This window comes from Bos mutus, chromosome 19, assembly GCF_027580195.1.
Source record: "Bos mutus isolate GX-2022 chromosome 19, NWIPB_WYAK_1.1, whole genome shotgun sequence".
NCBI lineage: Eukaryota > Metazoa > Chordata > Mammalia > Artiodactyla > Bovidae > Bos > Bos mutus.
The window spans coordinates 17,171,293-17,186,083 of record NC_091635.1 but is presented as its reverse complement, the minus strand read 5'-3'; the positions used below and the strand labels follow the sequence as shown (position 1 = coordinate 17,186,083).

The 14,791-nt window shown below is 46.4% G+C and overlaps 1 protein-coding gene across 4 annotated transcripts in view; it reads right to left on the bottom strand.

Moving 5' to 3' along the window:
* The window catches only part of DNAH9 (dynein axonemal heavy chain 9), a 287,208-nt gene that overhangs the window by 259,616 nt on the left and 12,801 nt on the right, over nt 1-14,791 (bottom strand). For all 4 annotated transcript variants that reach the window (XM_070389508.1, XM_070389511.1, XM_070389509.1 and 1 more), the window contains exons 5-6: nt 9,425-9,636; nt 8,082-8,315 (exon numbers count right to left, since the gene is read on the bottom strand). In XM_070389508.1, the coding sequence (XP_070245609.1) occupies nt 8,082-8,315; nt 9,425-9,636 (446 nt within the window). The remainder of the gene's footprint in view (nt 1-8,081; nt 8,316-9,424; nt 9,637-14,791) is intronic.

Genomic DNA, 14,791 nt, shown 5'->3' with positions numbered 1-14,791 from the left:
CTGAGGTGAGGGCAGAATTAAGGAAAGTAAGTGAAAAGGACAAAGCAGAAGATTTGGGGTCAACCTGTAGGTTGAACTTACAAAATTTCTGATTTTTGACCATATTGACCTACAAGAAATGGCAGTTTCGTGTGGTTCTACTCCATGAAACACAATCATTTCATGCCTGGAAAGGTCCAGCCATACACTGGGCTGCTAAGAGAGGTGCTAAGCCCCCCATATCTGGGGGGATTTCACAGCTCTTTTCTCTTCTGCTGCACCATGAAGCATGGGGGCTTCCCAGGTGGTACCAGTGGTAAAGAACCTGCCTGACAACCCAGGTAGATGTAAGAGACGTGGGTTCGATCCCTGGGTTGGGAAGATCCCCTGGAGGAGGAAATGGCAACCCACTCCAGTATTCTTACCTGGAGAATCCCATGGACAGAGGAGCCTGGAGGGCTGCAGTCCATAGGGCTGCACAGAGCTGGACACGGCTGAAGTGACTTAGCATGCAGCATGTGGGATCTTAGTTCCCCAAGCAGGGACTGAACCCATGCCCCCTGCACTGGGAGATCACAGTCTTAATCACTGGACTGCCAGGGAAGTCCCTCTGGGTGGATTTTGAAAGTCTGATGTCATGTCACGGAGGTATCATAAAGAAGATTCCTGCATCAGGCAGGAAGCTGAATCACAATCGTAGAAACAGACTTACAGAAATCGTGGTGACTATATCTTTGATTCTTAAAATATTTAAATGTGAGCTCTTGCCATTGTTTATTTAGAAGTCCTCACAAAACAGATAAAAGGCCATTTAAACCCATGAGAGGTTTAGATTAAATTTTTAAAATATTCATTTTTATCCATCACTGCTGTAAACACACAAAATCCATGATACTGTATTCAGGCTGAAAATGTCAAGGTCAGGGGTAGGACACAGGGCATCATGGGAGGAGTGCTGGGGCACAGATCCCTGGGTTCACACAGCCCTGTTCTACCGTTCACCAGCTACGTGACTTAAAGCAAGACACTTAATTTTTCTAATCCTCCTTTTCCTGATCTGCAGATGAGTTACAGAGTTACATGGGAAGTGCCTTTGTACAACTTCAATAAATGGTGTGTGTACACGCTAAGTCACTTCAGTCATGTCCAACTCTTTGGGACCCTATGGACTGTAGCCCACTAGGCTCCTCTGTCCATGGAATCCTCCAGGCAAGAATACTGAAGTGGGTTGCCATTTCCTCCTCCAGGGGATCTTTCCTACCCAGGGACTGAACTCGCATCCCCTGTGACTTCTGTATTGCAGGAAGATTCTTTACCTACTGAGCCACTTGGGAAGCCCTCAATAAATGGTGGGAAAAAAAAAAAAGTAAAGTGTAGTCAGTCATGTCTGACTCTCTGTGATGCCATGGACTGTAGTCTGCCAGGCTCCTCTGTCCATGCAATTCTCTAGGCAAGAATACTGGAGTGGATTGCCATTTCCTTCTCCAAGGGATTTTCCCAACCCAGGGATCCAACCTGGGTCTCTTGCATTGTGGGCAGACCATCTGAGCCACCAGGGAAGCCCTCAATGAACGGTAGGCACTGTAATTAATTAGCATCACCTCAATGTCATTAGATCAGATTGGTGGCTACGAGATGTGCACAGTAGCTGATACTCAGGTGCTCCTTTCCAGGTGGAAGCCACAAAGAGCGAGGGGTCCTGGGCAGCTGGCTGGATTGATTGGGCCCTATTCTTCTGAAAACTGTGCAACCTTTAATGGGGTGATGTGGCCCCACAAACAGCAAGCCTGTTCTCAGGAAAGGCCACGCATCTTAAAAGAAATGTCTTCAGAATTCATTATGGGCAAACACAAAGCAGACATTCACAGACGAGAATCTCAAAAGGTCATTGGGAAAAAGACTGTTTTCTTTACCTTCTGAAGGCGGTCGACCTTATGCAGCTAATGGTCTCCTACGCGACCGAGCGCTCAGGCCTGGCTGAAAGGGAAGCGGCCCAATTAGACCGAATGAAAGGAGCTGGCAGAGGGGCTGGAGACATGGAAAGAGCAAGGGAAATGTGGTAGATTAGGTCAGCTTATTACCTAACTGCCTGCTAATCACTGCGCATGGAGCCTCAGCAGGAAAGCATCCCATCTTTAAGAGAATCACAGCTTTACAGCAATTTCATAGTGAAAGAGATGGGGGTTCTCCCCAAGCTGCTTACTTACTGCATTGTTGGAGGGGAGAGGCTGGGGGTGGAAACACAAACAGGGCAGCTGCAGAATCTGCAATGTTACGGCACAACAAACTGTATGTGTGTGTGCGTGCACGTATTGCCCGCAGCGTCGTGTACACAGTGTGTGTATGCACACATGTGTGCGTGGTGTGTATGCGCAATGTGTGTGTGGTGCATGTAATGTGCGGGTAGTACTGTGTGCACAAGTGCAGTGTGTGTCTGCATGTGTGAGTGTGATGTGTATGTGTGTAGTGTGCTGTGCTTATGTGCAGTGTGTCTGTATGTGTAGTGTTGTGTGTCTATGAGCAGTGTGTCTGCATGTGTGAGTGTGGTGTGTATGTGTGTAGTGTGCTGTGCATATGTGCAGTGTGTGTCTGCATGTGTGAGTGTGGTCTGTATGTGTATAGTGTGCTGTGCATATGTGCAGTGTGTGTCTGCATGTGTGAGTGTGGTCTGTATGTGTATAGTGTGCTGTGCATATGTGCAGTGTGTGTCTGCATGTGTGAGTGTGGTTTGTATGTGTGTAGTGTGCTGTGCTTATGTGCAGTGTGTGTCTGTATGTGTAGTGTTGTGTGTCTATGAGCAGTGTGTCTGTATGTGAGTGTGGTGTGTATGTGTGTGTATGCATGTGTAGTGTGGTGTGTGTGTGTGTGCAGTGTGTGTCTGTAAGAATGGTGTGTGTCGTGTGTGGGTGCACAGGTGCACACTGAAGCACACTGCAGGAAGGCAGGGTGGGAAAACAAATCCAGAGGCAGCGGAAGACTTTTCCATTTGATTTCTGACTGTTCCTTTAAATTGCAAAGACTGTATATACTTTCGGGATTTCCTTAGTAAGGCCCTTTCGTGGAGTGGGAATTATAATTTTACCCAAATGACTTATTCAGGAAAAAAAAGACCGAGAAATCATGTGGTAAAAATAGTGTGTGCAAATACAGAATAGAGTGTGTCAGGGCAGAAGAAAACCACAAAACCAATGTGGGACTCTCAAAAGGGAGGGAGAGAGGGAGGCAGGGAGGGAGGCAGGGGAACAGATCTTTATAATTGCTGGGAGATGTCTGCGTTTGGTGGAAAGGCAGTGCTTGGAACCCTGTACCCTGGGGTATGAATCCCAGCTAAGCCTTGCTGAGCCTATGACTCTGGGCAAGTTCATTTTTGTGTCACACGTAACGGTGCTCATTTGTTAGAGGTACTGATACCCAGCTCTTTCCAAGGTTGTAAGGCTGCAGCTCTGACACGAGATTGGCTCTTGAAAGATGTTAATTCTTTCTTGGTCTATTCTTCCTTTCCCTCCCAGGGGTTGGCTCTCTAAGAGATTAGCTGCATCATGGGGATGGTGAGGAGGAGGAAGGGGAGGAGGAGGACAAGGTTTGCAGAGAATGCAATTACTCCACATGCCTCTGCAGACAGACCTGCAGGATGGCTCAGCAAGTCAGGACCTCTGGCCAAGCAGTCCTGCCCTCACCTTCATTTAGCAGGTGCCCAGAGCACTGATGCTGAAGCTGAAGCTCCAATACTTTGGCCACCGGATGCAAAGAGTTGACTCATTGGAAAAGACCCTGATGCTGGGAGAGATTGAAGGCAGGGGAAGGGGACGACAGAGGATGAGATGGTTGGATGGCATCACCGACTCAATGGACATGAGTTTGAGTAAGCTCCGGGCATGGTGAAGGACAGGGAAGCCTGGCGTGCCGCATGCAGTCCATGTCGCAGAGTCGGACATGACTGAGCGACTGAATAGCAAAAGAGGAGAAACATCCATATGCACAATAAAACTTTCCTGTTTCAAAGAGCGAAGAGAAAAAAAAAGGCCAGGCAAATCAGAAGGGAAAACAGAACAATGGAGATTAAAAACCAGCCCTAAACAACCTCACTCTTGTGAGCAGGCAGAGAGGGAAACGCACTGAAATCATTTTATTAACTTGGCTTCATGTATTTATTAATTGCAGCTGCCCATGTTTTAGGGGCCACAAAGTATACAGAACGGCAAGATGAATAAGGCTGGGTTCATGCTAATTCTTGCTGGAGAGAAACAGATTAACCCCATCTCAAACAGGCATCGATCACAGGGATACACAGAATGTTAACTAAAGGGCGATGTGAAATATGCCCAGAGCCGATCGATAGCCTGTGTCTTGCTGCACTGAGCTGAGTGGGGAAGAGACAGGGAAGACAGGGGCCAGGGGGCATATCTGAGCAAATGTTTAGGAGATGAAAGATGAAAGAAGGAGAAATGCCCGGACGAAGGAAAGGAACAGCCACAGGAAAAGGCAGAGTCAGGGAAACACAGGGTGAACAGAGCTAAGAGAAACTAAACAAGAGAAAGAAGAAAACAGAGAAGGGGAGCGAGACCAGCAGAAAAGGAAGAGGGAAGAGGGAGGAAGAGGGAAAATGAGTGGACAAAAGAAGTGGAGGCATTTGGCCTAAGAGCAGACAAGTGAACCAGAGCCAGGGACAGAAAACTTACGAGAGGAACAGGAGCAGGACCAGGTGACATTCAACTCACCTTCTAATTAAACTGGGGCAACTGCTTTTTGCTTTTTATGCATCTGTGCATTGATTTAGAAGGAAAAAGCAACCAGAGAGTGGATTCTTGCAAGGGTAATGACTCTGGGGAGGCTAGTGGCCAGGGCCACTTGTGGTTACTGAATAAACCCAGCAGATTAGGTGCCCAACTTCAGGATAGCTGTCTATATGCAAAGTCACATCATTAACGTGTGTGCAGGGCCCCAGGCCACAGCCCAACAGCCTTGCAGAGCTGAGCGTTGCTCCCTGGCTTCCACTCCGAGGACCATCCTCGGGGCTAGGGAGACTGTGAAGGCGGTTGTCTGCCCTGGTCCCCACAGTGGCCAGGGGCAGGCAGGAGCGAGAGAGTCTCTGTCATCTCCAGTTAAAAGAGAGTGAACAGGTTGGTGCTGGAGAGGAGAGGGATGGAATGGAGAAGAAGGGGAAGAGAGGCTGCTCCTCAAGGGCTGTAGTGGAAATGGTACCCAAAACAAAGCATTTAGGAAAAAGCTAGGCATCAATTATTTATATTCTCTGTGATCCCAGAGAAGGATTTAAGGTGCATCTTTCATAAGATCTAGGGTCTGGCCTTCTGGCTCATACATTTTCTCTGTCTCTGTTCCCACCTTCACCAGTCTTCGTTTCCCCAGAGCATTCCTACTCCAGTTTCTAAATTTATTTCCTCTTGTACTCCCCACTTTCTCAGAGGCCCTCTGGGTTAGGAACCCCTCTTTCTTGCTCCCAATATCACACCAATTTTGCTTTTATTGGGCTTCCCTGTGGCTCAGATGGTAAAGAATCTGCTTGCCATGCAGAAGACCTGGGTTCGATTCCTGGGTCAGGAAGATCCCCTGGAGAAGGGCATGGCAACCCACTCCAGTATTCTTGCCTGGAGAATCCCATGGACAGAGGAGCCTGGTGGGCTGCAGTCCATGGGGTCAAAAAGAGCTAGACATGACTAAGTGACTAACACACACACACACTTTGCTTTTATCATGGCACTTAATACACCTCAGTGAAGCTTCAAGATTTTATTGTCTTCCCATCCCTGGATCTCCTCCATCAATCTCTGCCTTCTTCATGTCTTCTGGTCCGTGGGCTTCTTACAGGCAAAACTGTACCCTAGGCACCGTCCTGCCCCCGGGGCCCCAGCTCAGAGCCTGGTGCATGGTGCCTAAAGCATGGCAGTGCTGGAACTATGCTTTGGGGCCTGAAGTGAAGAGATTCCGTCTCATCTTCTCTAATCCTCATAATCGCATGGTCTCTGCCATGCAATTATCACTACCTCCTCTCAACACAGCCCTTCTCTTCACCCAAAATCTCTGCTGATCGTGGATAGAAACATGCTTCTGATTCCTTCTCAGTCTCCTGGCTTCTGATTCCTTCTCAGTCTCCTTGGCTATTGTCCTAATCTTGAATTTGACCCTGCATCTCCCAAATTAATTTTAGGATAAGTATGTATTTTGTTTTGTCATACCCACTACTCTCCCTGCAAAGTTTCATCAGTGAATACAGAGCTGCAAAGCATGCAAACACGTGGTAATCACACTAAATCCTGAAATGGAAAACAGTCAAAAGAGAAAGGCCCTTGTTTTCTTACCTTGGTCCTTACACTAATGTTTGCATTGACTTTTAAACAACCGGGGGAGAAGAGGAAAAGTCGTATTTCATTTGTACAGGGATTCGTTCTCGTCTTGGGCTCCCCCGGTGGTGCGAGCGGTAAACAACCCACATACCAACGCAGGAGACACAGGAGACTCGGGTTTGATCCCTGGGTTGGGAAGATCCCCTAGAGGAGGAAATGGCAACCCACTCCAGTATTCTTGTCTGGAGAATCCCACGGACAGAGGAGCCTGGCAGGCTACCATCCATGCACAGGGTTACAGAGTCAGACACAACTAAAGCAACTTAGCTCTCATGCTAGTCATGTAGTTTTTGGAGCCACCTTGATGGTGGGAAAGTGGAGAAGTTCAAGGTAGTGGCTTTGTGGGCATGGCCAGCTGCATCCAGGTCAGCTCACTGGCCATTTCCTATGAGACCTCTAGCAAGAAGATTATGCGTAATTTGAAAACCAACTGAATTTGTCAATTGATTCCTTGAGACTCCTTCCTGAGACTATGATCAGAATTTCCTAAACTTCTAGTAGAACTACCATCACATGATGACTATTCTAAGAAAGTTACTGAATCACGGGTTCTTCCAGCCAACGCGAGGCTGATCACCCTGTTGTCTCGGACCTCTTCTTACTCTGCGCTTTGCTGTTTTTCACTTGTTCACTTTTTATTTGGTCATCCTACCTTTAGGCAGACAGACGTGAAATAAAGAAAAGGCCAAATGCTGACCTAATGACATAGCCTGGGAATTGCAGATACACTATAATTCTCTTACTGCATTCTCCATACATAAAATGTAATGAAAATTACATATAAGAGAAAACTTAATTTCCATTAGAGAATAAAATAGGATTTCCACATACCTTGAAAGGCAGCTATGCTTAAAAATTAATTAATTTGATAAATATTTGTTTCTTCCTCATTTTTTTCTTTTTTTGAAATCTTAAATACTACACTTTATTTTAAAAATTATTTTACAATGTTGTGTTAGTTTCAGGTGTACAGCTAAGTGATTCAGATATATATGCATATATATATATACACACTCACACATATATATACACGTATCTACATACACATATATATACATACACACATATATGGTAGTGGTAGTTTAGCTGCTCAGTCATATCTGATTCTTTGCAACCCATGGATTGTAGCCCACCAGCTTCCTCTGTCCATGGGATTCTCCAGGCAAGAATACTGGAGTGGTAGCCATTCTCTTCTCCAGGGGAATTTTCTGACCCAGGGATCAAACCTAGGTCTCCTGCATTGCAGGCAGATTCTTTACCAACTGAGCCACCAGGTAAGTCCTGGTGGCTTCTATACACACACATGTACTTTTCAGATTCTTGTCCCATATAGGTTATTACAGAATATTGAGTATAGTTCCTTGTGCTATACAGTAGGACCTTGCTGATTATCTATTTTACATATAATGGTGTGTACTGTTACTCCCCAAACTCCTAACTTATCCCGCCCCACCTCTCTTTCCCCTTTGGCAATCATGTTTGTTTTTTATGTCTGTGAGTCTGTTTTTGTGTAGTAAATAAGTTCACTGGTATTATTTATTTAGATTCCACATATAAGTGATATCATATGGTACTTCTCCTTCTCTGCCTGACTTACTTCACTCGATATGACACTCTCTAGATCCCTTCATGATGCTGCACATGATGATATTTCATTCTTTGCTACTGCTGCTACTTTTTGGATCCCTCGGTTGCTCCCTCCTACAAGGAAGCGGGGCCTGACGGGAGGAGAACACTCACCTGCACCACGCCCAGTCGCCCTAGGAAGCCATCCAGTCGCACAAAGACCAAAGAGGACTGGAAATCCCACTCGCGGACCTCCTGGTTCTCTCTGAAGTAAGAATGGAGATTCTCCCTTCTGTCCTGAAACAGCTGCTTGAAGAAGCTCAGGGTGTCCACGACCACATGCAGTTTCCTCTGACTTTCTTCCACCTCACCTCTCAGGAGGTCTTCTGGGCAGAGATAAACAGAGGCCTGGAGGGCAGACAGGTGAGTGGTACTAAGCCTGGCTGCAGGTGCAGGATGGTCCTCAACTCTGCCCAGCCTACAGCTCTTCACTGAGCCACTGCCCATGCAAAACTTACCAGAAGCCTAATACAGGAAACGTCAGACCCCATTCTGTAGTCCCACAGAGGGACTGGGACCTGGGTTCTAGCCACGGTCAGTGACTGGCTCAGGGATGGCGAGTGACCAGTCAGAGACAAGGAAACACAGTGAGACTTCTCTTGGGACAGCTGGGGCTGGACAGGTATCCTTTCCAGGTTTTTGTTGTGACTCACTGGCTTTCTGGGCTCCCCTAGTGGCTCAGATGGTAAGAATCTACCTGCCAATGCAGGAAACACGGGTTCCATCCCTGATCTGGGAAGATGCCACATGGTGAGAAGCAACTAAGTCAGTGCATCCCAACTATTGAGCCTGTGCTCTAGAGCCCAGGAGCCGCAACTATTGAAGCGGCGTGCCCTAGAGCCTGTGCTCCACAGCAAGAGAAGTCACCACAGTGAGAAGCCCGTGCACTGCAACTAGAGAGTAGCCCCTCCTTGCTGCAAGTAGAGAAAAAAGCCTGAATGCAGCAGCCAAGACCCAGTGCTGCCAGATAAATATATAAACAAAATCATATATACATACATAAAGATCCTTAAGGAGGTTGAAATTCACCATCTCTACCCTGTGCCCAAACCCAGGTCCTCCAAAGTACCCCAGCAGGACTGAGAACAGTTTTGGGAGTTACTGGCTATGATGATAAAGCAATTCAAGTCTGAGAATCCTCTGCTAAGTCTCTTCAGTCGTGTCTGATGCTTTGCGACCCCATGGACTGTAGCCTGCCAGGCTCCTCTGTCCATGGAATTCTCCAGGCAAGAATACTGGAGTGGGTAGCTATGCCCTTCTCCAGGGGATCTTCCAGATCCAAGGATTGAACCTGGGTCTCCTGCATTGCAGGTAGATTCTTTACCATCTGAGCCACCAGAGGAGAACCCTTTGGGCCCTCATTATTGCTCTGAAAAAAAAAAGATGCACACTCTACTCTTCTTGTGACTTGGACCATCCAGCCCCCGGGGTGAGGCTGGGAACTGCTGGGTGCCCACCTGCTGGACCAGAAGGTTGCAGATCTCTTGCAGCAGCACTGTGAGCCGCCCTGGGCAGCGGTAAGACTCACACGTGGCCCAGATCAGGCAGACCACGTGCAGCAGGGGCCGCAGCCGGGGCTTCACGTCAGGAAACTCCAGGCTCTCGAGGTCCTCCAGGTGACGACGCAGTGGCGCCAGGTGGGTGTAGATGTCCCGCGCCTCCGTCAGAGCTGGAAGGAACGGGAGACAACCCATCACAGTACCAGCTTGAGGCTCACACCCGCCCAGCAGAGCCCTGGGGCCTGGGCATGAAGGATAAGAAAACAAGGGTTGTGATCTCTTCCTGGGCTGAGGGAGCAGAGAGGGCTGGCCAGCTCTTGCAAGGAAACACTGAAATCAGAAGAGCCCTGGGCAGCTGGGAGAGGGGTCTGAGGAGCCTCTCTTACAGAATTCTTGTATCTGGACGGCCTCCTGGCCCTCCCAAGCCCAGGCCCTCTGGTGCTGTGTGTGTAGAAAATGCTTGGTGACTGTTTGCTGGTATTACCTCTGAGGTAATATGGGATGGATGACAGAGGAGGGGTTTTAAGAGTCAGAAAGATCTGCCTTCAAATGCTGATACATCAAATGTGTGACCTCAGGCATGACTATCCTGTCTGAATCTCAACAACAGGCTGAACAGTCACTCATGTAAAGGGTTCTTGTGAAGGCAGCAAAGACGGCTAGCTCAGTGCTTATACCAAAGGAGGTGTTGCGTGCACGATCACATCTCTAATAAATATTTGCCAATAAAGAATCTCATTGAGCTCTTACGGAGGACAAGTCACAGGGAATAGAGAAATAGCTCAGGCTGATTATGGCAAGGCTCTGCCGGTCTTCAAAGCCAGGAAAACCTCCTGCCATTTCCACTGAATGAAGCTGAGGAAAAACAGCACTTTCCATCTGCCGTCCTGTGGTGGCCGAGAGGGGAAAGGAGGAAAACCGTAGCTCTGGGTGCTAATTCTGCAGAGCCACTTAGAGGGGATGCAAAGACCCAGAAACGGGTGTTTAGGAAGGCTGGTTCTTTCCTGGGTAGGTAACCTGGCACTGTCGTGTGACAGCACATGGTCTTGGGTTATTTTATGTGGATGAAGCTCTGTATTCATCCTAAAAGAAACTCAAAATATATACACTGTTTAGTAAACAGTTTCAATATACCAAACACCATCCCACTCATAGAAAAACTCATAGAAATTCATATGAGGTAGCTTCATTATTTCCACTTTGTAAGCAAAGGAATTAGGACCTAGGAACTTCTCCGGTTGTCCTGTGATTAAGACTCCACACTTTTGATGAAAGAGGCATGGGTTCAATCCCTGGTCAGGGAAGTATGATCCTGCATGCTGTGTGGTACAGCCAAAAAATAACAAATAAATTTCTTTTTCTAATTTTTTGTAATTTGTTGCATGCTCAGTTGTGTCCGACTCTGCAGGACCCCACAAGAACTATAGCCCTTCAGGTTCCTCTGTCCATGAGATTCTCCAAGCAAGAATACTGGAGTGGGTTGCCATTTCCTCCTCCAGGGGATCTATCTTCCTGACCCAGGGATAGAACCTGCATCTCCTGCATTGGCAGGTGGATTCCTTACCACTTGAGCTAGCAGAGAAGCCCAATAAATAGATAAGTAAATAAAACCACTGTACCATCCGATAAAAATTGCTGAAAATTAAAAAAAAAAAAAACAATAACACTAAGACCTAAATAACCTGCCTTGAGTCTACCAGTTAATTGGTCAGCCCTGCCCAGCTGAGCAAAAGCAGGATTATACCCGAGTTTATTACATTGAACCCCTGGCTTGATGGTTGTGGGGCTCACTACACATGGGAGTTTGGGGTGTGTACATCAAGGTTTGGGATGTATATCAAGCTTTATACCCCAAATGGAGTTGTGGGAAGGACTATGTGAACCCAATTTTTAAAAGACAGATGTCATGGTAAATCAACTAGAACAGCAATTCTTAAATGGGAGGGTTTGATGGAAGTATCAGAACCACTGTAGGGTTGGGGGTGTCAGAATCCAACAGTCATTCCAATGAGCACATGCTCAGGCTTTCATCTGTGCCTTGAGGAAAGAGAAACAGAGCATCACACCACGGGAGCCTCCTTTTCATGTTGTACTTTTTAATAAGAAAAATCTCCTTTAATCATACAAATACGCACTCCCCTGATTTTCAAGAGCTCAACACTTGAGGGCTGGCTCATCTACTCCAGGGTGCAGTCATCTTGGCTCACAAGGCAGATGAAGAAAGATACAGAGTTAGGCTAACAGCTTTTAAAAAATGCAAATATAGGGAATATCCTGGTTGCCTAGTGGTTAGGACTCTGTGTTTCCACTGCGCAGTGCCTGGGTTTGATCCCTGGTTGGGGAACTAAAATCCCATAGGCCGGGCAATGTGGCCAAAAAAACCAAACCAAACAGGTTCAAATATAAACCCCAGTTGCACAGAAATATATGTGGTTTGCTGGTAAATCTTTAACCACAGCTCTTCTGGGACAAAAGCCTTGATCCCAAAAGCCTTTAGCATTTGCCAATTTCTGGGATGTAAATACTCCTAATCTTCCCACCGTGTCTGATCTCAAGCTACTAACTTGATGTCACTGAGTGCTGGGGAGTCCGTGTTGACAAGGGTTGCATGCGATGGGCTCTCATGGGAACCTGAGAGCCAGTTCCATGGCAGCTCCAGAAAACCTCTGGACTTTACTTCTCTCCCCACATACACATGCTAAGTAGCTTCAGTCGTGTCCAACTCTTTGCAAGCCCATGGACCATAGCACACCAGGCTCTTCTGCCCATGGGATTCTCCAGGCAATACTGGAATAGGTTGCCATGACCTCCTCTAAGGGATCTTCCTGACCCAGGGATAGAACCCATGTCTCTTATGTCTCCTGCATTGGTAAACAGGTTCTTTACCACTAGTACCACCTGGGAAGCCCTTTTCTCCACACGCTTCTACCCACAAATATGCTGGACTGGCAACTGGGCCGCACTGTGCCAACCTTGCCTCCTAGCGGCCAGAGGCAGGAACTCCCTACTTGGTCTTTACTCCCCTGGTCTTTTCTTTCCAAGGTACCCTTACTGTTCCCAAGGTTCTTTGCTGCCCAATCAATTGCACTTCAGAAAATCTCGTTCACACACATTTTTCTACGTTCTTTTAACCTCCTTCTTTACTCCCCATGTGCCCACCAATCCAGGACTGTATCTTTTCCTCCCCTTCTCTTCTGTCCATCTGTGAGCCAAAGAACTACCCTGATCAGGACATACAGTATGTGCAAAGCACATACTATCTGCAGAATAAGGACAACAACTCTGAAATTAAATTAGAAATGAGGAAAATCAGGTGCCAGCTAAAATATTTTTATTCTCTGAAGATCCCAGTAAAATTTCTGACCAAGTCTGTACCCGGCAACTATGATCAAAATGCCTCCTCTTCCATTATGTGGACTGAGTTATATATTTCAAGGATTTCTGTTTTTACAGTGGTATTTCTCTGAAACAGTTATGATGATATTGTCTTTTTTTTCTAATTTCTTTCCATTGCCATAATCTATTCTTTTGCAAAAAACTTTTAGAAGGCGGTCTGGGGAACCAAATCTTTTATTACTATTAATCAATGTGAATGATTGTACTCTATTAATCTTTTACTGTGAAAAATGTACTTGGGGCTCTAAATAATAAATTCATAAATACGCTTTTATTACATGTTTTATTCCAGAGCCTCAAATTTCCATCCTTGGCATACCCCCTTTATGACAGTTGTCATGACTGCCTACAACCTGTAGTATTACCTCATACCTTTCCCTAATTTGACTCTAATTTTAACCTAAATAAAATCATATAAAACGAAACCATTAAATCTCTATAAAACCATAAATGGAAAACTCTCATCACATGCCAAAAAAAGGAGTTACCCTTTTGCATATTTTAAAATATGGATGAACCTAGAGCTTGTCATACAGAATGAAAGTCAGAAAAAGAAAAACAGATATCGTATATTAATGTATATATAATGGAATCTAGAAAAATGGCATTGATGAACCTGTTTGTAGGGCAGGAAATACAGATGCAGATACAGAGAATGGATTTGTGGACACAGTGGGGGAGGGAGAAGGTGGGATGAATTGAGAGTAGCATTGGCATATATCCACTGCCATGTGTAAAACAGACAGCTAGTGGGAAGCTGCTGTCCGGCACAGGGAGCTCAGCTGGGTGCTCTGTGATGACCTAGAGGGGTGTGATGGGGAGGAGGTTAGGAGGGAGGCTCAAGAGGGAGGAGATATATGTATACATACAGCTGATGCATGTTGAACAGCAGAAACTAACACAACGCTGTAAAGAAATTATCTTCCAATTTAAAAAATAAATTAACTAAATTAAATTTAAAACATAAAAAATAAAATACACCTGCCCAGACATCTACCCCAGCTCTCTCTCATACTAACAGTGGTACACAGATCACTTCTGGGGACACTACCTCATTTGAAATGGAGTATAAATTGGGAACAACATTTGATTGCTCTGAGACACAAAACCTCTCAGAGAAGCAACAGACTGGGGCCCCAGTAGGAACCCCATTCTAAGCCAGCTCTAGGTGCTGGCAGAGGGCCTCTGGGATGAGAAATTAGGGTCCGGAAGGACCCCAGAGACCAGCTCCTTAAGCCAGCTATTCTCTGTTATAAAGCACAAGTCAGAAACTCCACCACCGGTGCTTTTATTCCTTCATCTGCATGGTTTCCAAACCCCACACCATAAGGAAGAGAAGGTGTGACAGGGTTCCACCAGTGGGCTCTGGACACAGGACACTCCCTCTTTAGCACAGCAAATACACCTTGGCAAGTTTTACATTCTGGATTGACACAAGAGGTTGCATTTAAAGAAAGAGTTCTGATAGAGAAAAAGCACTTGAGAATCACTGCTGAGATTAACCTTGCTGCTGCTGCTGCTGCTAAGTTGCTTCAGTCGTGTCCGACTCTGTGCAACCCCAGAGACGGCAGCCCACCAGACTCCCCCGTCCCTGGGATTCTCCAGGCAAGAACACTGGAGTGGGTTGCCATTTCCTTCTCCAAAGCATGAAAGTGAAAAGTGAAAGTGAAGTCGTTCAGTCATGTCCGACTCTTAACGACCCCATGAACTGCAGCCTACCAGGCTCCCCCATCCACGGGATTTTCCAGGCAAGAGTACTAGAGTGGGGTGCCAGAGCCTTCTCCGGAGATTAATCTTAAATAGCATGAAATTGCAAACACCTTTAGAAGCACATTTCAACCTACAATACCCAAGAGCCCGGAGGAGGTTTGAGAGGAGAAAGAAGTGAAGTGCACTGATGAGGGGAGAGGGAGCCCTGAAAGGATTTAC